This window comes from Ceratina calcarata, unplaced genomic scaffold (genome assembly GCF_001652005.2).
Source record: "Ceratina calcarata isolate Rehan_Ccalc_2016 unplaced genomic scaffold, ASM165200v1 scaffold127.2, whole genome shotgun sequence".
In the NCBI taxonomy this organism is placed as follows: domain Eukaryota; kingdom Metazoa; phylum Arthropoda; class Insecta; order Hymenoptera; family Apidae; genus Ceratina; species Ceratina calcarata.
The window spans coordinates 857642-884675 of record NW_017133727.1 but is presented as its reverse complement, the minus strand read 5'-3'; the positions used below and the strand labels follow the sequence as shown (position 1 = coordinate 884675).

The window sequence follows — 27034 nt, the reverse complement described above, 5'->3', positions numbered from 1 at the left end:
AAACCACCCATCTAATTTTTTCAGTTCTGGGTAGGAAATTCCTTTTACCGCTTTGTTCGTTAAGTTCACGAACCTTTCTAATTTAATCTAATCAACGAATGGCAGACTTTGCCACGAGTATGAGTTGACGTCTTATCTTTCTTGTTCTTTCTATACCCTCATTACACTCATATCTTCAAATTCGAACTATTTAAGCTTGAAATAAGACCGGCAACTGAAAGAGATTGCGATAGCTTAAATATAGACTATGTGAGATATCGGGATTCGCGTTAATTCAATGAGAAGTATATTAATTCGTGGAATCGATACAAGGGATGCTGATCGTTGAGGATTATGACGCGTGTTTTTGGTAGTTATTTCAATTAGGCTCACGTCTGATTTTCGTTGCCTGAAAACACCGATTAGGTCGGACGGTTGTAGCGTTGAAAGGAACAACTGCGCTTTGGAACATATCCAACCGGTTGACTTGTGTATTCTAATCAAGTAAATCAGGATAAATACGTGTTTTCGTTCGCGCGATTCCCGTGATCAATTAGTACCGTACGAACGGATCAAGTCGATCACTTTTCTCCAAGGAAAGTCGTTTTAAGGCGAGACAATAAGCGTGTGTTTTAATGAGTAGTTCGATCATCGAATAGGCGACGGTTATTGAGATTCGGAATGATAATCTCACTCGTAGTCATCGACCGGTCATGTTCATTGATCTCGCCGTTTGATGAACCGAGATCATTGCACCCGTGACATGGAACGTACTATTCGCGATGAGATAATTGTTCTTAATCATCGTGTATGCTCTCATTGATGGCACTCGTCGCTAAATATATCTTCTTCAAAATTTCGACGACACCGCGTCGACTCTAAGTAGTGATAAAAAGGAAAACTGTTTTCTTAACGAGTACTAATGCTGGAGTAGATGGTCATGAGTCGCCTCACTAATTCTTGAAAGTATCCGTTCCAAGCTAAACTCGAATCTTATCTATGATTCGCATCATGCGTATGAGAGAACGAAATATACAAGTAATTTTTTCAAATTCAGGTAACAACTGCCTTAGTTAGTTAATTCGTGTGAAGTTTGGCGCGCGAGGCCGTAAAACGAAAGCGATGTCAGTTGAAGCATTTGAAAACTGTGCGAGTCCGACTCGTTTAATTAGCTGTCTGTATGAAATTCAAAGCTCATCCGCGAGGCGTCTTCTCGCGCGGCGAGCCACTCATCTGTGACTAATGCTTAACAGTTGGTGGGTGAAAATTGGCGCGATGTAAATATGGGACGAGCGTCCCCGCGTTCCGCGCGCGTCCGCTCGATTTACCTCGTCAGTTTCGAACCGTGCGACAACCTGATCCCTGCCGTATTCGTCTTTCCTTACGAACGCGTAAACAGCTGACAAATCTCGACGATAAATAACCGGGCCGGTGGCTAGGCCGGAGTGTACGCGTAATGGCGGCGATTCGGATTATGCCAGGAATTCGGAAGTCGATTGAGCGACGTGGGGCAGAAATAGGTAAACCGTAAGTATTACACGTATCTTCGCAAACGTTAATACTAAATGTTTGGCAAGCGAATGATGTCTCGCATCATCATTGATGATGAGAACTTGATAGGATCTGTTCGAGGAACTGAGGAATCTGTCGTTTGTCGATTTCGTCGCACCTCGCATTTCGCATTTTCAGAATTCTCGTTTGTCGTCGCTACCGCTCGGAACCTGTAATCGTCGCGTTGTGGGAAATGTTGGTAGGATTTTTTTTATTTACGTTCCGCGGGGCTTGTTTGGAATACCTACGGACTACAATAGGTCGTTTCGGCGTCGCGGTGCAACGGTGAATCACGCTTTTCGGAACAATAACGCGTACATTTTCCTCGTTCTGTAAATCAACTATGTCTCACCGCGATAAGACCTTTCTCTCTTAAAAACGGTACTGCATTATTAGGGTTCCTATTTTTGCATTAAAATCACGTTGACTGTATTTTAAATTATTGACACTTGATACTAGAATGACTGACTTATTTTATATATGTATACGTGCTCCCATTTGACGGATTTAGTATTTGCAATGTTCACATTATATATGTAAAATTAATGAAGGTATTCACCTTGTTTTATTCCAGCTTTCATCAGTGATTCTACCAAAGAGGGAGAAGACGTGTCGCGCGTTATTTCTAACAAAGTAGACCGTCACGTCGTCATCTCGATTGGTCCGTTTTAAACTTTACCCGGACTTAATGCTTGCTCGCGGGTGCCTCGACGGTAAATTGTCTCAGTGTCGCGGGTACAGCTGGCGAACATGTTCGTTTGGTGACGGGCAAGCAAATCGCGGAGGTGAATCGTCGCCGTCGGTGATCGAGTCGGACGTGTCGCGGTGGCGGGACTTGGGTGAGGATATTCCGTCGCGTTTGACGTCGTGGTGCGTTGTACAGCCCGTGGTTCGGCAGTGAGATAAAGATAAGACGGAGAGGCGGGCAGCTATAACCGGCAACCACACGGTGGACATGATTATTTCAAAGGATCTGTTCCTCTTTGGCGACCAAGATTACCTGCGCCTTCCCAGCAACGAGAAGCGCCAGCAACGGGCAATGGGCCGACCGATCATCAATGCTCCCAGGTAATTACCTTCACTTGTTCCTCTTTTAACATTGAACCTATCATACGCCTTGGGAAAGGGATTCTCGACCTGATTTTTATTGTGTCGGTCTCCCCTTTGGGGCATGACGTGAAAATATTGGGTTAACTAAATAATTGCGGAGTTTGTCGATTTCTTATCTAAAATCCGCAATCATTTAGTTGCCAACCCAATAGTAATAAATCTATGCATCGTTTTTTCAGTTCTCGATCGACTTTAAAGCTAGGCTCAATGTTCAAATATACGTTTACTATTTTTCTACCAAACTGAGGTACCACTAAATTGCATTAGAATGTAAAAATACGATACATTCTGTACACGAACTGTTGGTAGGTCGAGTGGTTAACAACTATAGTGGGAGATTACTTGCCACGTTTTTCTTTCAAATAAATTCCGTTCTCTGTGAATGGACAGTACATGTTACGAAACGATAGTACATCGATTAGATTTTGTACAAGTTAAAGAAAATCGAAATCGAAGTTCTGAGAATTTAAAGTAAGAAACATCGGCGTTCCCCGTAATCGTTAACATGTCACGTACCAAAGGAAACGTCATTATCATATTTGTGGAATTCTAATTTTAAACTTGCGAATCTTACAAACCTTGTTCGGTCTTCTTTCAATTTTTGCATCAATCCCAAGTTTCCAATTACGGAATGCAGCTGATGACTTAGCACACAAAGAGTGAACAAGAAAAAATAGTAACAATCTTTTGTCTCCTGGTACATTTGTTATCGTACTGATACAGTCGATGATTTCTTTCGAAAGAAGCTCGAGCAGACGCGTTCGCCCCTTATCTATTCGTGTCGTAAAAAAATATATCATTGAATACGTCGGCGAATCTTGACGGCGATGTGCAATAAAATTCGGCGAGAATTCATAAACTATCTCGTGTCGTCCTGTCGCCATCGATATTTCACGAGTTTTTGATCATGCTACATAATAACATAATACATAATATCTGTGTAAAATCAATTTAAATTTTATCATCTAAATAAACCAGGAACTGTGATTATAGAATATTTAAATTAAGACAGATAAATTCATTTCTTCCGCTTTGATCAGTTCTCCCATTTTTCTATCATTCAATTTTCTTATCTACGATTCCCCTCGTTCTTTGTCTTTCCATTCGACAAAATTTATTTATAACGAACGCGGTTGTTTGTCGTCGCCCGATTTTAACGAGCGTCGACACATCGCGCTCGTTGTTTGTGCACGTGTTTGTTTTCATCGCTCCTTTTGTTCCCTCCGCGCCGTTCGATCAACACTTTCGTTTTAATAACGCCTAAACCTTTATTTGCATACGCGGTTCACTTTTGGTTGGTATACAGAATTTCGAGCAGAGTCTACAGTTCTAGTCTGCTGGGAAATTGCAGTGAGGAATGGAACAGAATGTTGTGTTTATTAATAGACTTGATCATTGTATTAACGTATGCTTTGTAACGCGAGTAGATATGGAATGTGGAGAAAACCGTATTTTTAAGCACTTTTGGCGAGATGACACTTAAGATTTTCATTATACATTCGGAACGTTATAATTCGGTGTTAGGTGAGATTAGGTCTTGATTCAAGAGCTTCACGCAGGGATTCTGTAGGTTTTAGGGATTGTACGATTGTCCGTGGGGATTCCGGAATTCTTATAGTGATTCGGCTTTCGAGGGTTCGCCGTGTATCTTTCACAGGATTTCCATAGGAATGATGTCATTTCCTTAGACGTTTCAGAATTCAAATATACTATTTTATCTTTGTAATCTAACATAGATCTTTATAAAGATTTGGAAATTTTTCGAGATTTCGTAACTTCGAAATAACTACCGTATTCAACAATCGGGTTATTCCGATTGATTTTTCTTTTTGTCGCAAAAGGGAAATCCGATATGGAACGCGAGTACCCTAATTACGAACTCTTCCTGTTGCGTTTACTCTTTTCAAGAGAAAAGAAAGTAGAATTCGGTGAAGCCGGATGCGCAGATCGCAGAGGTGATAATCCACACCGCGAAGAGAACCGCACCGAGGCTTTCTTCGCTTCTGTATCCGTATTTCGAAAGCGTTTCAACGTATCGATTACCCTTTCCTTCCTTTCGAAATCGAGCGCATTTACACGAGACTGGCAACGACGCACAATTCTTCTGTTCATTGCCGATTCTCAGGCATCGATCGTTCCACGAAACGTTATATCAGATATCGTATCGAACGTTACAATTACTGTACTTATATAAAACATTATTTCATCTAATATTTATTAATTGTATGATGCAAATGCTTTCCGATGTTTCTGGAATGTGACTCGAGAAAAAAACTGTCTCGTTAGTACGTAATCATGTCTTGAGAATGTGAAGAGGACCGCGATTAGTGGGCGATTATTTATCGGTGTCAACGCACGACGCGCTGATACCGAAAGACCGTCTTGTAAATAAAGGAGAAATAAAAAACAGCCTGTTCAAAAGCTTGTTATCACCCGGGTTCTTAGTCTTTGATTTTTCAACGAACGCGTTCGTAAATTATTGTTTCTTTCTGTATAAACGACGATTCTGTATAATGATAACTTTCTCTTTATCTCGAGTATTATCAGTCCCCTGGCTACCGACCAATCAGTACACTTCATGAAGAACGCTTGTTCACTTTCCTGTTCAATTATTTTTGTATCTGCCGAGCCTCAGATCAAAATACTGCTTCGCTGTGTACGACATTGGAGCCAGTTTCTTGTAATACAAGTTTCCTATTGAATTATGTTTGCATTTTTTAATTCTGAGCACTTGAAAATATTGTTTCTATGTGATTATTATGTAGAAAGTTAGTTCCGTTTCATTCATTTTCTCTATTAAATCACGTGCGCATTTCTAGAGTCTCAGTTTTCAAGAACATTAATTATTATACAGAATTGAAGTATCAAAGAGAGCACAGCTTTTATGATTTCAATCAAAATGATGAAAGGCGACGTTATCTCATCTGACTCGTTGCCAACTTCTAGTTTAGAAAATCGAATCGAAACCCAGAGCGTGTACGAAGTCCTTGTTAGCTTTTCTTCCTTCGGGACCGGTCCAGGCCCCGCGGCTGGCCGATAAGGAGAACGCGAGCGTGCGGCACACGCGTCTCTCGTATCACGCTCCCTTCCCATGAAAGAGTGGGTCAAGCATGGGAAACTGGAACGGTTTCATCTCGAGACAGAAGACTCGAGTTTTCTTCCGAGGAGAAACCAGCGATTTTTCTTTCGATCGACACTGGTTTCTGGGTTAGATGGAAATAATGTATATCTATACACACGGTATGCTTTATGCATAATAATGTATATTCTCGTGTAAAGACTTACTGGTTACTTACAGTGTCTCTCGTCCCTGTCAATTTATCCTCACGAGACCAGCCGAGGGAAATTTGAAATTTTCAACCACCTCTACTCTCCTTTGAGAGAAGACTTTCATTTCCAAATCATATTATACTCCTTTCGATCGAATCCCTGCGGTAAAAGTATATCAGAACAGTTATTATAAAAAGTCTGTATATTCTTTTGGGCCTTCTAAGGAAATAACTGTTTTAAACATTTTGATCAAATGATCTTTTAGAAGATTTCTACATATGACGTGTGAAATCGAAATATCAGATGAAACGGTTTCGTCGCGAGCGATAATGAGACTGTAAGGGTTTTGGGTGGTTATGTAACGCCATAAAGGCGAACTATATAAAGAAACGGCGTGTTATCTCAGCGAGTGCAACTGCAGAGCGTCGGGGATTCAAGTTCAATTCGGTACGGTGCAATGCACTTTGGCCGTGTTCTTTCGAGAGTGGATGGAATGATTCATTCGACGGAATTAGTCAGAGCCGCGAGATCGATCGTTGGAAACCGTGCTCGATTTCACGGCCCGTTTCGAAAACCGATCAGGCCTCGATCCACTCTTTCTTTCCTCCTCGAGCATTTGATCCACAGTTCTCAAACTACCATTTCAATCACGATGTACAAAATCTAAAAGCGAAGTAATAAGGTTTTCTTTATGATTCATAGTGATTCTGTTATTTATTACTATATTTGACGTTAAGTATTGGACGGGAGATGTAGAAAATTTAAAGGAAATTCTTATTTGGATTTCACTTGCTGGATCTGAATTATGAATTTTTACTTCACGAAGGCCTGCGGTCTGACGATAATACGGCCATTAAAATATCGTGAATAGGTTTAAGGAAGGAAAAATGAAAATGCATAAAGGGACAGTTGAATTATTCACACTGCGCAGTGTGGAATTCTTGTATGTAGTTGGAAAGGACGCGTTTCGCTGGCGTAGCAGCCGCGACCTCTCCATAAAAGTCTCTCGATAACTGGGTTTCTCGCAGGTACGGCACTGCGCGTTACTCCTCACAACGTTGCATTCAAAACATGATCTCCTTTCTTCGTCGCCTTCTCCCGAGCCCATCACCTTTCATGCTGCCCGTTTGCATAAACTCGAACGTGCAACTTTTATCGATATCTCCCGGACAGCTCCGCTTCAACCTTCCAATGATTAGATCAGTGTACCACTCGAGGTACTTCATCTTACGTGGATTCAAACTGTGTTCAGACGAATAAGCAGTAAACTTTTATATCGTGTGTAGAAATAATTGCGGTATTTAAAAACGGCAAGTGTACCAGTTAGGATGCATTTTACGTAGATTCAAAATGTGCTGAGATTTCTGCGAGGTGAATAAGCAATAAGCTTTTACATCGGGTGTAAAAATACTTGCGATATTTAGTGCAATTATTGAGTTTAGAAATCGCGAGTGAGGATTTATTTTGAAAATTATTCTTGGTTTCGAATAATATTGGAATTTTATGATTTGGACAGTCTGACAACGCGCTGAAATCTGAAAATGCGCTTAAGCGGTTCGTTTATTTCCGAGTTGTTTTGAAAATTGTTCATATTGATTCAACTCGTTATCTCGACGCCGCTAAATCACGCGGCGGCAATAAATGCGCTAGACCTTTTGAATATGTTATTCGCCGATGAAAAATTCTGAGGTATTCAAGTCTGGATACCTTGATAAACAAGTTTCAGGCACCGGCATACCAGGCCACTTATGTACACAATATTAGAAAATGATTGTAAACTATTTACATTCGGAACGACGTTACGGGAAATAACCCATTTGCGACCGCGACAAAGTTCTCTTATCGGCTCTGCAATTCCGTGTAAGAACATACTTTACGGCACAAGTCCGGGGAAATTGTTTTAATTAATGCAGTTTCCAATATTCGCTCGTGTAAGATATAACGCAGTTGACACCGTCTCTGACGAAACTTTCCAAATTCTTGTATACCTCGAGAAATCCAATTAAACGATAATAATCAGTCCGCAGATTTTGAGCCCTCTTGATGATATATCATTTTGATACGACGTACTATTTCAATTGTACGTAAATCGGATTTTTAAAACTGTTACCGTGAACGCGTTTCGTCTGAGTCTATCGATAACGATCGTGGAAGGAAAACGTGTTTTCCCCGATGGTATGGAAAAAACTATGCAGTGCGAGTATATTTTGCCTAGGTGGAAAAGTGGAACGAAAAAAGAGGCGGCGGGGCCCGGTATTCCGAGACGGTGAGATGAAATCGAGGACGGTGCACGCAGGCAACCGTGCCATTAAGTAGATTGAATATTACCCTATATTCGGTAGACGCAATCAATAGCCTAGAAAAATGCGCTATTCTCCTTCGCTGTCTACGAAGGCCTTGAATAGCCTATCAGCTTCGCGTCTAATTTAACGCGGAACGATGTCTCACGCGCTTGCATCGTGCTCCGTCTCCTCTGAGTGTGCTTTCAATTCGCAACGGAAAACTGATAAAAAAAACTTGATATCGCAGAAAATTGAAAATAAAAAATTGATCGGAAATAACATCTAAAAATTATTAATTGTCCTTGCGTCGAGATCGCGTTTAAATGAGCTCGTTTAATATGACGAAACAGGAAGGAACGTAAGAGAGAATGATCAGTGGAAGTCTGATATGAAAGGTTTGATGTAACTATTAAGGTGAACGCTCCGCGGTTCTTAGAATGTAATTCCAACGCAGGTTTCACTTGAAACCGAAGCTCAACCCTAAACAGCCACTCGATCCCTGCTTCTACGCTACTCCAAACACTCATTCATGGCAAACGCGTGAGAAGTTCATTCACATCCGACATTCCTCGAGTTCGTTCATCCCTGCTCTTTCGATGCTCGCAAGTTTTTCAACATCAATAGTTGAGAAATAATATTATCAAAATTTCTGACACGTTCTTTTATCTCCGATCCGCTTGTAATTCGACTGCAGATTTTTATACGAATTTTCAATATATATTGATATTTCTTTTCCCTTCCAAGAATGTTGATATGCAACTGTGTGTGTTATGATTCCTGCACATTCCGTATTTCTATTGATGCATCACATCTGCAATTTGATAATTGCACAGTATTTTATCTCTCGATAGATCATTTTCGCGTGATAACTTGATTTCTAAGCGTCGCCTGAATATGAATGCAAAGAGTCAGTCGTGTTCAACTGGTAATGGGAATAGTAATTGAATGATTTATTAACCATCGCTCGTGTCAGAGTCTATAATTTCTACGTTATAAATACTCCAAGGTACGAGACTCGTAATAGCTGCCCGCGTGCCTACTAACAACGTTTGTCGAAACTAGTACTAAACTCAAAGAATAATTTTCCGTGGTAAATAATCGGCACGACGCTATCGTCGGCAGGAGTGCAACGTTTTATCTGAAGGATCGTTGAGGCTGAAGCCGTAATTCAATTGGGCATTTCTGAATTGTCACTCGAGAGATCAGCTAGAACGAGCCGTTTGAACGGCGTCTGTAGTTTCATCGAAAATCGATTCTCCCCGTCGGGCACGTTGTTTCGAAACTCCACAGACGCATTGTTAGATAGTTGAAAACCCGAAGCGTCCGTCGAATTTTATGCAGACTCATTGTCATACCTCGTATATTCTTCCGTCATGGTCATACGTATTTCGTCTGGGCATTATCTCTGATTTTTCTATTTGCGATCTATTATATATATAATAGTTTACGAATTGGAGTGACGTTTTCCACCTGTCTCAAAACTGATAAGACGAATTTAGCATTATATAATTGGAGTCAGTCAGAGAAATCAATACTTTTCTCGGGTTTAAAAGAACCTCGGTTTCATTCGCCATTCCCATTTTCTTTGAACTTTTATTCGCAGAAAGTTTCCAATAAAGTGGGGCGCCGCTTTGTTTACACACTGTTTCCTATTCGCAGCTGCCCGGCTCGCGTAAATGCATATAAATTCGATGCGATCAGGCCCGTTCTTGAACCTGCATTACCCACTCCGTTTCTATTTATTCCCTCGCATCGGATCCCCTCCGTAATCAGAAGTCCGGTCGCGTTCTCTACAATGTACTTGCCACTCGGGCCGCGCGTTCACGTCTCGCGAGCTTCAAGGACCGTTCTCGACCCGCGAATTATTATATCGAGGATCCAGTTCTTGATCTAGATAAGGAATCGACGCTGTTCAATTCTCTTGATGATTTTATTCAACCCGGGGTATATTTCATTCGTTGTTATTATATCCTATCATTGGCACTCTTCGTCGATTGCTACAGGAAGATTTATCGAGGAAACTTATTACGATATTAACACTTGATACACGCGTGATCGTTTTTTCGTTATTTATGATACAGCTGTTTGCGTCGTGTACCTGTCCCTTTTTATTATAATTAGATTCTATTGCAAAGATATGTAGTATGAAACGTTCCGGAATTTCGGTTTCTATAGAAATCTGCGGTTTAATTACGCACATTATAATTTGGACGTTTTTTGGTCAATTTTTGGAACATGTTTTGATATGATTCGGTAAAGATTTCTTTTGTCATATGAATTGATACGAAAGGTGTATAAAGTGTTGAAAAACATATTTTTAGAATATTATAAATTGTGTTTTTCCACGAAGAAAATCACTCTCTAACGGGACGAATTGCTGCGAAGCGGGTCAGTGTCACTCTCACGAGAGAAATCATTCCCGGTACCCTTCACTCGCTTGACAAAACTATTAAAATTCCGAGTAATCAAGCGGTATCATCCGTAGTGACCATCGGAGAAACGAATCCAAGGTACGCCCATCCACGGTCGCCTCAAACCAATTCCTCTTACTGCCATTACGATTTTCCATTCGATTGGAAAATGATCATAACTCCTTCAGTGCAATCGTTTAACCTGTTTGATCTCTCACTGGATTGAAAATGTTTTAAAATCAGGCTCAAATGAATTCTTGCTGCGACTACTATTTTTTTTTTTATTGGGAAACGATTATATTTCTTCATTGCAATCGTTTAACTTCTCTGGTCTTTTACTAGATTGAAATTATCTTAAAATTAGATATGAATGGATTCTTTCTATTGCTACCATTTTCTATCTGACTGGGAAATTTGTTGGCCGCAGTCGTTCCACTTGTTTCTCGAATTCTTCATTGTCCTCTTACTTTCACTGGACTGAAAATGGCTTAAAATGAAGGCCACGATATGTCACGAATCCCTCTGAAAAAAGGTTCACCTTAAAGAAATAAACGACAGAGAGAGAGGGGGGGGGGGACACGTAGTAGATTGGCAAGGAACGATTCGCGAAAGAGGCGAGCGTGAGGCATGCGAATGCCTCGATGAAGAGGGGCGCATTCTGAAAAATGAATCATTCTCGATGGCCGAGGACGACTGACCTGCCTCACGCGACTTCTACCGTCTCGGATTCTCGTTTCTACGCCTCGCCAGAGACGCACTGGCACGTACACATTCTCTTTTTATATATATGTAGTGAGTCATTAAAATCATCTGATGTACGTACAGCTATTAATTTTATTATGGAACCGGACAAAAATTCATTTAATGAACTTCCGTCATTGAACGATGAAGTTCTCGCCGGGCCACGTTATAAAATGAATGATCGGTGGTGAATTCGAAACGATGTTTCTCGCGTCCTAACGAGTCGATGGAACGGTTTCGAATTCGTACGAGTGTCGATTGGCTGGTGGAGCGTTTAGTATTCCCTTCTTAAATCACGAGAGACCAGGGGAGGAATGCAAATGCCTCGTTTTAAGACGAATCACGTCACGTCACGGGCCCCGCAAACCGGCTGCAGAAAAACGAGCCGCGGGAGCCCCGCTGAAAATCACAAGGTGCAGCCGAACAATGCCGGTTGTCTTTTGTTCGAGGCGCTTCTTATTCACCGAGCAGGCCGTGGAACAAATTTATGGTTAATAACTCGTCCGGTCGAGGGACGCGTTCGTCGACCGGACACGCGCGTACGCCGGATAGGGATCTCGCCGGAACACTATTATACATGTATGCGCGTTTAGTCTTGACTCCCAAGCAGAAAAATCAGCCTTCGGCCGGCGGGCAGGACCAAACCTCCTTTTTCTATGCATTCCGTATTTTTCAAAACACGTACTATGTTTTTATTCATGCTATGGTCTACATGAAGCGTTTCGGCTCGGTTCGGGAGATAACAGCAAAGTAAAATATAGAATAATAAGCAGATGGAATAATGAACAGCAAAATATGACCGTATTGTTGTATCGAGGAAGATTAGATAGCAGGGCATCGGGACATGAATGGGAATTATCAGTGGATTTCTGCTGAAAATGTAAACACTGCGTATAATGGAAATTTCAATATGAAATACGTTTTTCGAATTGATACGAGAGTCTGTGGTTTAATAATCGGCGAGGACGAAGACGAGATTAAAAGGTTTGAGGCAGTCGAGATAAAGCGTGAATCGGATAAGCTCTGGGTATCGCGTCTCGTTCGGAATAGGAGTACTCCGGAGGGATTCCACCGAGCAGGACGCCGACCTACCTCACGCGAGCTACGTCACACGCATCCGTGGCGAGTTTATTATAGTTATCTATTGGTCGTTGTTGCACGGTGCCTAAGTAGGTGCGCTTTCCGTTTCGAGTTCCGCGGTCGGAACCAGAAGGAGCAAACGGGACGGAGAACCGGCCCAAGGACGTTTCGCGTACGGAGGCCGAACGGAAGTCACGTTTCTCCCGCCAAATCTGTTTCGCGTATCCATCGGTTTATCGTCAATCATCGTCGCGTGCCATTCCAAATTAACACCTCTTATCTGATTGACTGTACTCTGGATATTGCCTCTTCGCGTTTAACGATAGCGCTCTGCCATTGGCCACTCGTATTTGCCATTTATCATAACGTTTTCCACTCGAGATATTTCGTGGTCGGACTTAGGAGTCGTCGGTCGTCGAGTTTTGCTCATCTTTCTCTTTCTTCTTTTCTACGTTTTTGAAGATTTGAATTTCTGGAAATAGGGAGTGATCGTCAGATTGAGCTATACGAGGTAGATATTAAGTTAAGCGAAATAGTAATTTTGGGTACACGTAATCACCGATAATCGTCCGCGAATTAAGCGAGGAGTGAATGGAGAACTCTCTTAATTATATGTCTCGCGTTATCCCACTCCTCTTCGCTAACTCCGAGAGTAAATGTAGTTCGTAGTATTATACATGGTTTATATTTATTCATTTATATTTATGCGTCGCATGCTTCATCTATATTAATTTCGTTTATTGTGGTACATTTCCTGTTTTGCGCGAGATGCGTCGGGCGATTATTTTCAGTCGCGGGTCCCTGGTGTTCTCGCGATTCCGTATCGGGAGCGGGAGGATGAAATCATGTCGCGAGAGCCGCGAAGCTTTCGAGCCGATTTACGATATCACGCTGCGATGCCGTTAAATTCGGTCTCGCGTCTAAAATTGTCTCTCGCTTCTCGTCCCACACTGGTGCATCTGCTGCGAGCCTGTCTCGAGCTTTGAAAGCCTCCGAACGTCTAATTCTCTTCTGGTCTTATCAATTGTAATCCCCGGACCGGGAATTTTCATCGAAAATAAAACATTCAGGGTATCAGTTTCAAAAATGCATTCTAAATAGACATTTCTTTTAGATATTGACAGGCACTCAAATTTTTATATTTCCTATATTTTTCAATATGCCAAACATATCCTTTATATTCACTGCCTGTACCATTTTTCTATGAATGTATAAAATGTAGTGATCTCGTTTCAAGAGATAAAAATAGCTTTACGACACGAGTTGGCAAAAATTGGAGTTCAGAGTTTCTCAAGTACTTTTTGTATCATGTCTATTGGTCGATGTCAGACATAAGGCACCAGCTATTAACGCGATAACCAGAAAATTCGAGTCACCTTATCATCGTGCCGTTATCGAATCTGCGCTCGAGTTTTTAACTTCGATAAGTCAAAACGTGTTCTGAGTATCATTAATGATTCTTTACCGGGGTAGCCAGCGTATTAAATTTCGATTTAATTAGCCCCGTCGAGAAAGCGAAGTTAGCTAATTTCTTTTTGGCTCTGTACTACCTATCTTTAATATCTTTCGATCAATTAAAAATCGCTTAATTTCCATCGGTATCGTCAGGTACCAGTTCTCTCGCACGGTGATGCACATGTATTCACCAAAGTGTAAGGTAACTCGAAGAGACCTCGGTGGAAAACTGGCAGCGAAAAACCGGTAAAGAAAAAGAAAGTAAACGAGGAAAGAGGGAAGCCAACGGGGGAGAAACGCGTCGCGAAGAATAATGCCATGGGAGCGCGACTCATTATGATTACGGCGTGAAGCGCGAGTGAAAGAGACGCCCGATCGCACCCATACCTGATTATAAGCGATGGGACTGACCACTTCGCAAGCTCATTCCAATACCTGCGCTTCCGTCGATAGGATTTGTCCAACCTGACGTTGCATAAGAGATTCAGTTACGCGAATAATGCTTTTAGTTTTAGAATGTCTATCTCGACGTTCCTCTCGGATTTCATTTTATACAAAAATCTGCAGTCTATCTACCAACGATTCTCGCATGAAGAATTTTTCTATAAATTGCTTTGGCAAGTATTCGATTGCTTTCCGAAATGCATGGAATTCGGTAGTAACTTATTGGAATTATTTTTGACCGGAATTCGTGAATTGACTCGGATTCGACGTTGAACTTGATCCCATCTCTATCGGTTGCACACGCGCGGCGTACTTTATTCCGTGTGCGTATTCGTATGAACGGGCCAGCGACAGAGAGGCGGAATAGCAGACGTCAGTGTGGCTCTGGTGCGAACGTAGAGAGACATCCGATGACCGTATGCAAATCGCATCCTTGACTCGGCGAGTGCAAGTACATAACACGGACGTGTACACTCCGTTAGGCGTTGGTGTATATACCTGCGTAAACGGGCCAATGACCGGCGCCGTGCCTGTCTCTCTTTCCTTTCCTCTATCATCGTCGTCAACGTCCGTCGCCTTCTTCTACGGGGCTCGAAACGAGCAATGGAAACTTTCTCCCTCGTTTCATATACCTATGCGCTCCGCGACCGAAACTTATCCGGGTACCAATTTCGTGCAGGATCCAATCCGCCAATTCTTCCCAGTGTAATCGTCGTCTAAGTCCACAGTGGTAGTCAGTTAAAAAAATTCTTATCAACGCCGATCTCGTTTTCCATAATTTCGTGTTCATGTCGTTTTTACAATTTAAAAAAAGAGACTTTTTCAATGTTCTATGTATTTTTGTATATTAGTGTTCATAGTTTCTAAACATTCTTACGAACGCATAGGATCGAAAGTTTTCTGACTTGTACGATTGCATAAACGCGGAACTGTTGAAAGAAGAATGATTAATATAATTGTTTGGGATATTTGTTAATTACGGATGTTATTTCGGAGAGTAGGTTCATGAAATATGAAATGCGTTCGCAAAGCCAGTGGCTTCTTTGTTATCGCTGTTGTCGCCGTCCCAGTTTCTTCGGTCCGATACACGCAGCGCGTTTCAATACGGCGCGCACAATGCCGTCGCTTTGAGCCCGGCGAAACAACGACGCGATTTGTCCGTCGATAGACATTTAAACCGATTAGCCGGTGTTTTTTCGCCCGTACCGAGAACGTGCCGTAACATTTTCCACGCTCCGCTCGCTCTCGTTCTCCCGCCGACACAGTTTTTGCATCCTCGAGAGAACTCCCATCGTCTGTGAAACGAGATCTCATTTTCTGATTGAAACTCAATCGTTATTAACGTTTTAAACGGGATATTGGTTTTGTCGTGGAAAAACTCGGCTTAAATCGGTCGACACTGTTCACACCTTTTTTCACCGCGCTCGGTACGATCGTTTTTCTCATTTAGCAAGATCTGAGTCAGTGGCACTCGGACGAATAGAATGAGTTACTAATGCCAATTCTTCGATCGTGTACGAATTGCAAATGCAGTTTTATGGGTTCTGTTTCGTAATTGTGAAAATCGTTCGGTGGGGGGGGGGGGGGGTGCAGGACTCTTTGGCGAGGATCGGCGGGAAAAGCGAGCGGTCCGTCGAGCGGTGGCACGCCGATAGACCGCATAACACGACGGGCTATTTCTGTACGGGCGCGAGGCGGTCTCCGGCATGTAAAAGCCTCTGTGCACACAAGCCAAGTGTCTCGACCAGCGAAAGAACGAATTTTTGACAAAACGCATGATAACGAGGTCGTATATCTCTTGACATCGATTAAAAATGAGAATTGCTAGTAATAGATATAGTAGACTGTCCTATAGAAGTTTGTAAATGCTGTCAATATAAAATAACATTAATGATATCTAGATGTAATTAAGGTTTAAAATTTATTCAAGAAACTACTTAATATCGGAAGTATACAAGATTATGTAAAATCACATAAATATATAGGAGCAAGAAATGTTAATGCATTTTCGTCTTGGAATTCGATTGTATCATTTTTTGATCGTGCAAAGAGCCACGCGATGAAAATGAAATCGTTTGCGTCACGCGGATAAGAGCGTGTTCATTTTCCTGGGGAACGCGTTTCCAGTCCGTGGAAGACACGCGGAGAGGCTGTCTTAATTGACGTTAGGGAATTTCTGATCGGTTCCTAAAAGCTGGCCAGCTGGAGGCAATAAACGTTACCGGTGACACGATTATTGCAACGACACCGACTGGCAACTATTAAAAGTTCAGTCGATGATGCATGCGCGCCTCGTAAAACGTTTGTTTACGACGACGGAGGCGCGATCTCCGGCGTCATTAAGACGTTCAGGAGTCTGGTCAAGACGTCTTGTGCAACTAAAATTGCCGGTTGATGTTCCACGATTCATATGCCTCTAGTAGGTCCTGGTTAGTTTCATGCAAAATAATGCATTCGTTGATTTATCGTTATAAGGGATATCGTGGAATTTATTAAAAAATGTTTACACAACAATTAGTTTGCTCAGAAAAATTCTTCAGAAACTTCGATGCCAGTGTTTCAGTTTCTTGTGACGTTAAAATAGAATATGTAAATCATTTACGGTAGCAATTTCAAAAAATCTGATTTAAGTAACAATTATTATTGACAAATTTTCCAGGAACCTAAATTATAATAACAGGAAATAATATAATAAATAAAAACAGACATATTGAAATTATTTTTATCATTTAAAAAGAGTAATATATATTTTGCACATGCATTTTTGTAACATGTATTTTTGTACAAATGCATGAAACGTGTGATTAAAAATCGTTCGATCGAGGTGATCGATGGAAACGATAAAACTGGTGACAGTTACCTGGAAACCAAGCGGGTTGACTTGCGCCACGAAATTCATTTCCGGCACGGTTAATCCGGATCCGAGGTGAGGAATAATCGCCAGGCCATTGTTCCGACGCGCCGCGACAATTCCAATATTCGCCAACCATGCCTCTTCTCGTTTAATCGTCGCCTGATTCACCGTGATAGGATATCGGACGACGGTTAGACTAGAATTTCCTACACTTTATAGATGCTGTTTTGTCGATCCAAAAGTGTTTCAGTTCGATCAAGTAATTAAATGAATTTATACTGAATTTTAATGAAAGCATTTATAACATTCTTAGATCTGTAAGAAACTATTTTTATTAGTTTCTTTCTCTGTAAATCCGCAATTTTCTTCAATTTTTTGTAAACTGATCTTTTTAACATTTAAAGAAAAATTCATTTGTCAAGTCCAATATCGAAAAAGTTATTCGATTTTTATACGAATATTCATGGACTTCACTGTATATTCGAAGTTTGTGAGATATTTAAAATTTTACTAATCGCTTAAGTAATTAGCGTTTTCTTCTAAATATCGAAGAAACGTCGAGGAGAACGCGTTAGCACGGAATTAGAAAGTGGCGAATGCTGTCAACGGGCAGCTAATTATTTATAGTAGCACGTTGATAAATCAAGCTCGATGTGGTCGTGTGGGGCCGTGGCCAGGGCTCGCCGCCTCGGGAAACGAATATTGTTTTCAATCAAAAGAGACTTGATTTACGGGGCGATTACAATTTGCGAAATTTCGCTGTCTCTCTCTCTCTCTCTCTCTCTCTCTCTCTCTCTCTTTTCTCATCGGAGGAAGATAGCGAGGGGGTGGTGAGAGGGGGCGAGGCGCGGGGCGAGAGAGGAATTTTCATTCCGGTTATCGCCTCGCACTTATCGCCGGTTAAAATTCTGCACACAAGGCCACGCCTCACGACGGTACTGCATCTGGAACGAAGTACGTGCGCGAAAAAAAACTTCATTATATCTTGGGATCCGACGTTGACACAGTGCTGCAAGGTTTTTTGAATGAAAACGTGTTAAGCGTTTGTACGAACGTGGCCGGGCGATAACAACGTGTCCTCCGATGTTCCGAAGATTATTTTATTTTCGTTGATACGAGCGTTGTCCCATGGATGGATGGATGGATGGTCGTGGAACGTGTTTTAGACTTGTCAAAAAGTAGAATTGAAAACAATTTATTTTCTGTTTACTTTATGATCGATGATCTTGACCCCTTTATCAATTCTCTCGAGACAGTGCTATCGGACGGGAATGTCACCCAGATTTTTCAATATTTGTTTGTCGAAATGAACAATTATCAAAGTGCTCGTTGATATTTCCTCGTGCATGAAAAGAAAATACAAAAGAGTATGTCCCGTGTACTGGTTAACATAATAATTAATACAATGTTTCATCTGATGATTAGGTGGATTTTATTCATTTATTAACCAGAGTACATAAAGCAGTTACATCGGTATGTACATCGATCGATATAAATTGTCTTCCTGTAGAGATACACGGGTATATCTGGTATCATTAAGACATAATACTAGAGCTTAATATTACGATATTATCGGCATAACTTCAATCATTTGATTTAGGAATCGTTAACGTAGACTATAAATAGTAATGGGATTAAAATTGTACTCTAAGGAACTTGTACTGTTATTGGAAGATTTATGCTTTTAGTAGTCTTCAATTTTACTACTTGGGATCTCACTTTTTAAGTGATCCTTTATTAAGTCAAGTGTTGTATCATTAATACAACTTTTAATGCGATATTCCATAGATAAATTGATAAAATGTATCAAATAATATTTAATACATATATCTGTAGACGAGATTTGTTGTCGTTGCACGTTTAAATTAGGACGTAGGGTTACGTCTCGTGTTAAACTTCGCCCCCTCGAGGTCGTCGAGACGAGAAAATCGAGCGGAGGAACGATCCCCTCGCGTCCTCGTGATCGCGATGGCAAGCCGCAAGGGGAAGGTGATAGAATTTAATGCCTCACGGCGCGCCGTTTGATAAGATGGCCAATATATGTACAATCATAGTGGTTATCGAGTCGTTAGCACCGCGTCTCGCTGACCTTTAAGCGGTTGGGTCAATTCCGAACGATCCTCCGGGCCTGTGTCACGTACCAACGTGCTCATTTTCTCATAACGCGCGGCAATTGACGCGATTCCGTCACACTTTCGCCCGTCGTCGACGTTTTCGCTCCCCTCGCATGTTTTTCTCCAAACCTTTTTGCAATCATCCGCACAAGACCCTCGGCACCGAGTTTCTCTCGTTCGTTTATCAAGGTTTTCTCGTCTGCCTTCGTATATCATTATGCTCGCAATTCATTTTAATAAAAATGCCCGAATGTTTCGGTCCGGACAATCAGATCGGTCGACGAGCTCTCGTGTAATCGCGATCAGCTGTGATCGTCCGTACGACGTTCGAACCTATTCGATGCGGATGCGTTCCCTTTTTGCACACGAGCGAACGCGCGCGCGTAGACTCGGCTAGAGGAGCTGGCTTTTGTGCGTGCCTCGTATCTCGCGGTACTCTCACTTTCGACGGTGTTCGTGGCACGCAGACGAGAGGTATACGCGAGCGCGCGGTTCACGTTCCCCGTTTCGCGTTGCATTCCGTCACATATCGGTCTCCCTCCGAACATACGCGCGGTTTTATTGCCACGCCGGGATGATTAGCGGCGTCTATCGAACGACGCTGCCTGGCGAAATGGAATGAGGACGCGGCTCGAGCAGATAAACCAGCCGCGGTGGCCTCTTATCTCCCTCGAAACCCCGACCGAGGAAATCGAGCAGCTTCGATCAGGTCTGCGTGGAAAATTAGTCGAACTGGGAGAACGGAGGAACATATTCGTTATAATTGGACAGACTTCAGATTTTTATTCAAAATAAGTCCGTTTTAAAAAATCTAGCGCAGATGCAAATACTAGAAATTACGTACACATATGCATGTGGCACGTTCGATCACTTGTTCATTGTACGCGGAATAGCATTTTCATCGAATCTCGATCGATGTCAGGATCAAATTTATCATCGAACTTCTCAGAGGGATTACGACTCGGTCGAATTCTTCTGTGGATCGAAGGTTCGAGGTTGGAGCCAGATTTTGCGAGGCCTACGTAAAAGTCCATTATCGGTCCCATTCCACGAGAAAGGGGGTCTCAGACATTGTACTCCCGTTCTCCTCGTGGTCGTTTGGAGGAAGAAGGGAAGAAACCGAGAGAGCAGTGGCGCGCACACGTTGAACCGTGGAAGGAAGAAGGAGCTTGCGAGAGTAAAAGAGGCCAGAAAGGACGAGCGACGGAGCACGAGAGAGGGAGCGGAACGCGCGGGAAGGGGCCGAGGGACGGAGAGATATATCCAGCGTAGAAAGAGAAAGGCGTGGCGAGAGCAGGAAAACGCGACGCGAAAGAGACAGGAAGGAGTTGGCGAGAGACGGAAAGCTCTCGCGGAGAACGCGCGTTGCGGGTAGACCCCGGCTGGTATAGAAGGGGTTCGGTCGAGGCCGGGGGCGAGAGGGACCAGTCAAGGGATCGTTGAACTCCGGCAGTGATCCCAGTCTCTCTGCGCTCAATGCGCGGCTGCGTGAATGTGCGCTCGCGCGTGCGCGTGAAAGTGCATCGTGGTGTGTGCACGTCGCGTTGCACCGCGAAACGAGCCTCCTCCTCCTCCTCCTCCTCGATCCAGACGCTCGCATCCACGAGTCAACGGGACGTGTCTCCGTTTCGCCAAATCCTAACTCATTGCCACGACGATTTCCTCAGTAATTTAGAATTTATTCTTTTCATTCATTTACTCGAAACAATACTATTGTTACAAGGAAAGATTTAGTGGTAGGAACTTTTGAAGATAATATTCCCTTTTTTTATTTACTCGTCATACAATCGATTTGAGATTAGTAATCAGAGACGCTATTATTTTTTATTCTTTCACTAATTATGTACTTATGAAGGAGAGTGTACGTGAGTATTTGCGGGTCTGTGAACGGTAGGTGGGGAGGAAGAGAAACGATCCGAAGGAACGGATCGAGAGAGAGCTACCATAAGGCCAGGCCAGTCAGTAACGATGTCATTAGTTTAGTCAGTCAGCGAGTCAACAACTACGACGTTTCGCGGCCGTTTCGTGTGGGTCTCCGAGCCTTTTTCCTCCGTCCCACCGCGTGTCACCGTGAATCTTTCGAAATTCGTGGCTGCCATTGTCCGACCGGTGGGCCAGTTTTCACTCGGCCATTCAGAAATGATTTCTATACATATACCGATTCACTGATATGTCCATTGATATTTGCATTAATACTATACGACGGACAGAATTGTAATTTTATATATATTTGTAATTATTTTCTGATTACGAAACCGCGATTCTGTTTTGCATCGTATAGAATAATGATATAATTGTAAGGGTGTCGTTTGGTGTTTGCGCATGATAGATATTGAAATAATGGAGTTAAGAGTGCCGTGGAAGCGTTACGTTAGACGGCAATTAGAGCCGAACCGACCCGCGGTTAACCCCGCAATTTCTTAATCGGCCACGTTTTCGTAAATGGAACATACAGTGTACCACCCGTTCCTCGTTTGCTTGTTATCGTTCAAGAAATGCCTCGACCGTCTCTGCCAGTTTCATTCAATCATCAGATTCGTTTACCTCCCTTTCAATGAAAATACGGCGTATAATCGTACGGACTTTAAATGAAGATTCACTCGTCCTCTTTTCGGTATCTCATCGATCTCGATTAAAAGATCCGTTTAGATTTCTTTTGATGCAAATGCAGTTTATAATCGTAGATTCAGATATGTTTCCGATATCAAATTCAATTTGGTACAATTGAATTCATGGATTATTCGTACAAGGATGATTTACCGCACATAAAGAAACGTCGAATCGTTCCGAACTTTATCCGTGTACAATTTGAAATATTCGGTGGGCTGAAGTTGCGGCCACGTTTCGGTCGCAATGATAATAACTGAGAGAACACAATCCCAACACACGATCCCGCGTTGTGCAATGCTGCGACTGCAGTGCACTGCACCGTTCCACCACCAGCGGTGCACCGCCGCCGCCGCCGCCACCCGTGGGCCTCGCTGTGTAGGTGCCGATACATACGTGCGAGTGTTTTATACGCGGGTCAATGACTCGCCGAGTGCATAGTTTGCGCATGTGCTACGGTGTGTGCATGTGCATACATCGGAGACCGAGAGACGTGCACGTGCAATCCGCCGAGTTTCGTCCGTGTGCGAGACGAACCGCGATCGTATGGGTGGCATTAAATATGTTAATGTATGGTGGCTCTGACTCAATAGTACGGCCAATATTCCATTGGCGTATCGACCCGGCGTTATGTATCTCTGCACTGGCCACCCTCTCAGCTGTACTCTCCCTCTCGTTGGCTGCATCCTCCCTGCACCTGTAAAAATCGTCTATCGGTAGAATCGCGTATCATTAGAATTAATGATCATCAACGTTCTTCGATTAGAGTACTGAAACAGAAGAGAAATAAATTAAAATTTAGGGTAGTAATTAATAGTTCTCAATTCAGACTTTCATTCTAAAGCCTAACAGAAATTTATTTGAGATCAGAAATCGAAATAGAAGAATTTATACACAGCATACGATAAAATGATTAACAACTTATAGATCCGATCTAAATTCCGACGGAGCATAGATTTTCGTTTAATAATATCCCGTATCCGACTCGGAACCGTGTATCGAACAATTTTCATTTCACAAGAAAGCACCGAAGTTTGCGGTCGGAGAAACTTGGTAAGAAACTTCTCGGCTCGGTAAGAAAACGAGGCTCGCAATTGTCTCTTATGTAAAGCGAGACGACAAATTACGCGCAGTTCTGTAACGTTCTCTGTAATCTTCCCTTTCTCTAACGACGACGACGCTATGTTGTTGCATCGGCTCGTGAACGGTGACACGAAAGGCGTGTGTACACGCTACGTAGTAAAGCACGTCTCGCTCGTGAGAACGTGGATTTGCGCAATTTTTCGGATCGTAAAATTCATCATGAAAAACGTCAAGCCGTGGAATTCCGAAAGAGGCACATGCAATGAACGAGCCGAGGAGGAATTCACCTTGTCGCGAGGCAAACATCTCCCCTTTCGCGTCTCTTAGAATTCTGTCGACCGTTTGATAAGATGATTCAATCGGAGAATCGTAAAACGTAGTTGGACATAGAAAATCGAGGGTCGATTTCAATAAATTCGTCTCTTGCATTCTCGGAACAATTTCAGTTCCGAGAAATGTCATCGACTCATCAATTATTATTTTATAAATGATACAACGTCTGATTTCGGAACACGTTTCCCGATGTTCCAAGACTTATGAAACGTACCGCTAGCTCCGCGGATCATTCGAGTAGAGTCGATTATCTGGAACAGGATGCGAATCTAACGATGTTTGCTCTGGCGAAGGAGTCGTGGAAGAAGAAAATGAAACCGTATAATCGTAATAAAATGGAAGATCGCGTGTCAATTAGCACGCAACGCGTTATCGAAGGTACCGTTAAGCGTAATCGTAACAACGTTTGAAAAATCGTCGTACATAGTTGCTTTCGTGAACCATAGCCTCGGGCACGTGATACACATAGCGCGTACGTTCACTTCTTATATCACGGCTCATTAACGTGGCTAATTAGTTTACTGGCACAACCGTAACGCCGGTCGTACAACTCGATTCACGTCGTGCCACGTTTCATTCGCAATTTATAGCGCGCGCTTATCAATTAACCGCCCCAGGATTCGCGGGATTCCTTTCTTACTTCGAACCGTGTCAATGCGATAACTAAAAGCAACGCGTTCACTGCTGAGCAATGATTGAAGACAATCGGAGATTCTCAAGTAATTTTGTGTTACATAATTTTCTTACAAAAGTCTTGCACGTGGACTTCGTGTTTGGAAATGTGATATTTTAGTAGAAAGTCTATCGATATTTCAAAATTGTATTAGGAAACGCAGAATCACAATTGTATCTGTTCTATTGAGATATATGACAGATAATTACATATTGTAATAAGAAAAGCATGAAATTTTCTATGAGGAAATCTTCTAAGACTTAAAATCGGATAGTATAGTAAATACTAATCGTATAGAGATGACAACATGAACGCGTTTAAGAGTTCATATTCTTGTGGGTATAAACTTCCGAAAAATGCAAAAAAAATTTAATTTTTTGAAAGTGTCACAGTCTGGTATAGCTCCTTAATTTGAAGTTCGTCAAGCTCGCGGCGGATATATTCGCCGGAAGAGATCGCCGCTTATAGCCGTTGCATCGGAGTTGATCGATGTTGTTATTCATCTGCCGCAGCCGGTTTTCCATAAGGATTATTAAGGCGACGCGAGCGGCGCGATCCACCGTCTAATGAACCCTTCTGCTCGAATATTCCGGGTAAGGTGACTGACCTCTGTCATGCCTGGGACATTCGACGCGTTCTTCCGTCTAACAGTCACGACGTGGTTACTGTTAGACGGTCAAATTTGCCCGAAACACCGTGACCCCGTTGCGCAACAACGGCCAACATACGAATTCTAAATGCTTCCCGACCCACCACCGTGACGCCAGATCACAGTTTCGTGTCAGTCAATACGTTCAGCGTTTCACTTTGCTCGATAGATGTTTCATTGTAGACTTTTATACGAGATAAATTTTATTATTCATGCACTGCAACGCGCGCTCGCTTTATTTAAATCGCTAAATTATATCTAATTTTACGCGTCATGTGCAGCATGTAATAATCTATAATTGCGTGAAATTCGCAGACTGATTATAACAAGTTTTCGATACAACTAACGTCGAACGTGTTAGAGCTTCGTCTGAAACGTGAAATGTTGCGGGATCGGAATTGGAAACAGGAAGCCAGGGAATCGAAAGTAAACGGTTACGCGGATCGATTTGCATCAGTTAGCTCGGCGAACGTTAGAGGAAGAAAAAAAAGGTGCGTTGTGAGAGAGCTAACAGAACAGAAGCTCGTCGTAATCCTCGTCCGACTGGTATATGTACCTAACGATACGACTGCTAACAAAACCTGACTGGCGGAAGGTCAGTGACCCCTTTCGAACTAATCGCTGAAATCACGGATTGATTCACGGGAGATGCAATAAAATCTAGAGACCTCCCGTAGAGACGAGTGCGTCGGCGAGGAGCCTCTTCCCTTCGTCCGAACGTTTTCTATGTCAATTCTGAAATTCGGATCGATCCAGCGATAACGATGCAACTGTCCGGTTCGTCTAACGCCAACGACTATTGAGAGTATGCACGTAAAGGAGAAGGAGCACGCGTGTACTCGCGCACGGTCGTAAACTCTAAACTCTAACGGGTCAGTGACCCGTCGCGACGGGACCGCGTCGGAGCCGCAACGTTTATTTCATTAGACGGCGAATACTCAGTGAAATTAGTATTAACACTCGAACGAGACGCTCTCGCTCTCGGCCCCCGCGTTCAGCTTTTCCGGAAAATAAACCTCATTCCGTTGACCCGCGAACCACCGAAGGCGTCGGACCAGGCAATAAAAAGTAATGAACACGCCGATTCTTATGCATAGTAAAACGCTCATTTGTTTATATAGAATTTTCTTTCATTCTTATGCAGCTTTCGATATTTCGTGTCCTATGCATTCTTCTGTAAATGTCATTCATAAATATTTATTAGTATTATAGTAGTTGTTCCTATCGTCGTTTATTTATTTTCGCCTGATCGAATCGATTCGTCGTGTATTTCCAAGATTCTATGTATTTTTAGTCGGTCTTTAAATTAAGGTGGTTTCGCCTTGGTATTTTTGGGTCGGATTTCAATTTCGTTGGTCATTATTGGATTCAAGTTCCCATGCGTTCTGAGTATTTTTAGGGTGTAGGTAATTTTAGTCTGAGGGTCCTAAGCTTCGAATAATTTACTGCAATAATAAAGGGTATTAGTAGCTTAGATACGTCATGAATCCATTTTACGTTTAAGGGAGTTTACTTGATTATTAATGATAAGATTTAATTAAAATTTTACATGGGATTTCGTTTGCATATGAGAATGTTTGTGTAAAAATTTCAAGGGTCTTCGTTGTTTTATAACCGAGATATAACGTTTTAAAAATTTGCAAATTTTACACAGAGTCTTATGGGAAAATGAATTTTCATGTCCATGTAAAATTTTAGCTAAATCTTATTGTTAATTCAATTATTAAGTAAATTCCCTTAATAGTTTATTGTCTGATTTTCGGAATTATTTCTATCATTTCAGTTTCCAACCTCGTTCAGAAATTAGTACCTCAGATTTGTCACGTGTAACAGTAAACCGTTTCCTTTTCGGTATTATTATTATTAATTTATAATCTCATTCTAAGAGACGTTTGAATTAAAGAATATCTGGTTATAATATAATTCAAAATGGAACTGCATTCGTAGCCTATTTACGTAACGCGGAGTTTCGACCGGCATCGATCTGGCGCCTATTTATAGAAAGTTTGATAATCGGTATCGGAGACAGAAGAAAATAGGATTTGATGTAGGGTGCACGGAGCGAACGTTAATGCAGGAACTTATGCGGCAGGTCAGTGACCTCGTTGAATTCTCTCACATTAAGAGGACCGTTTTCCTGTCTAATGCTCTTGCCGCGACTGTTAGTCATACGAATAGCCTTCTATTTAATTCTCTCCTCGTCCTCCTCGCTTATTATGCGCCCGCGACATTAACACGCTTTTTCGTCGCCGCTCGTTACGCCAACCACTCCAAACGATCTCTCCTCCCCATTCTATTCATTCTAACGTTTACCCATTTATGAGATACATTCTTTATTCGATTTGGCATTTTGTCATAACGTTTCGATCAGTCGAAACCTTTAATAAACACCGAGTGC

General features: G+C 42.2%; 1 protein-coding gene across 1 annotated transcript in view; it reads left to right on the top strand.

The window, feature by feature from the left end:
- Window positions 1–27034, top strand: part of E23 (ABC transporter G family member E23) — a 105892-nt gene that overhangs the window by 1677 nt on the left and 77181 nt on the right. Inside the window, exon 2 of the mRNA XM_018031364.2 lies at window positions 2105–2598. Within this exon, the coding sequence (XP_017886853.1) occupies window positions 2486–2598 (113 nt within the window). The 5' untranslated portion in view covers window positions 2105–2485. The remainder of the gene's footprint in view (window positions 1–2104; window positions 2599–27034) is intronic.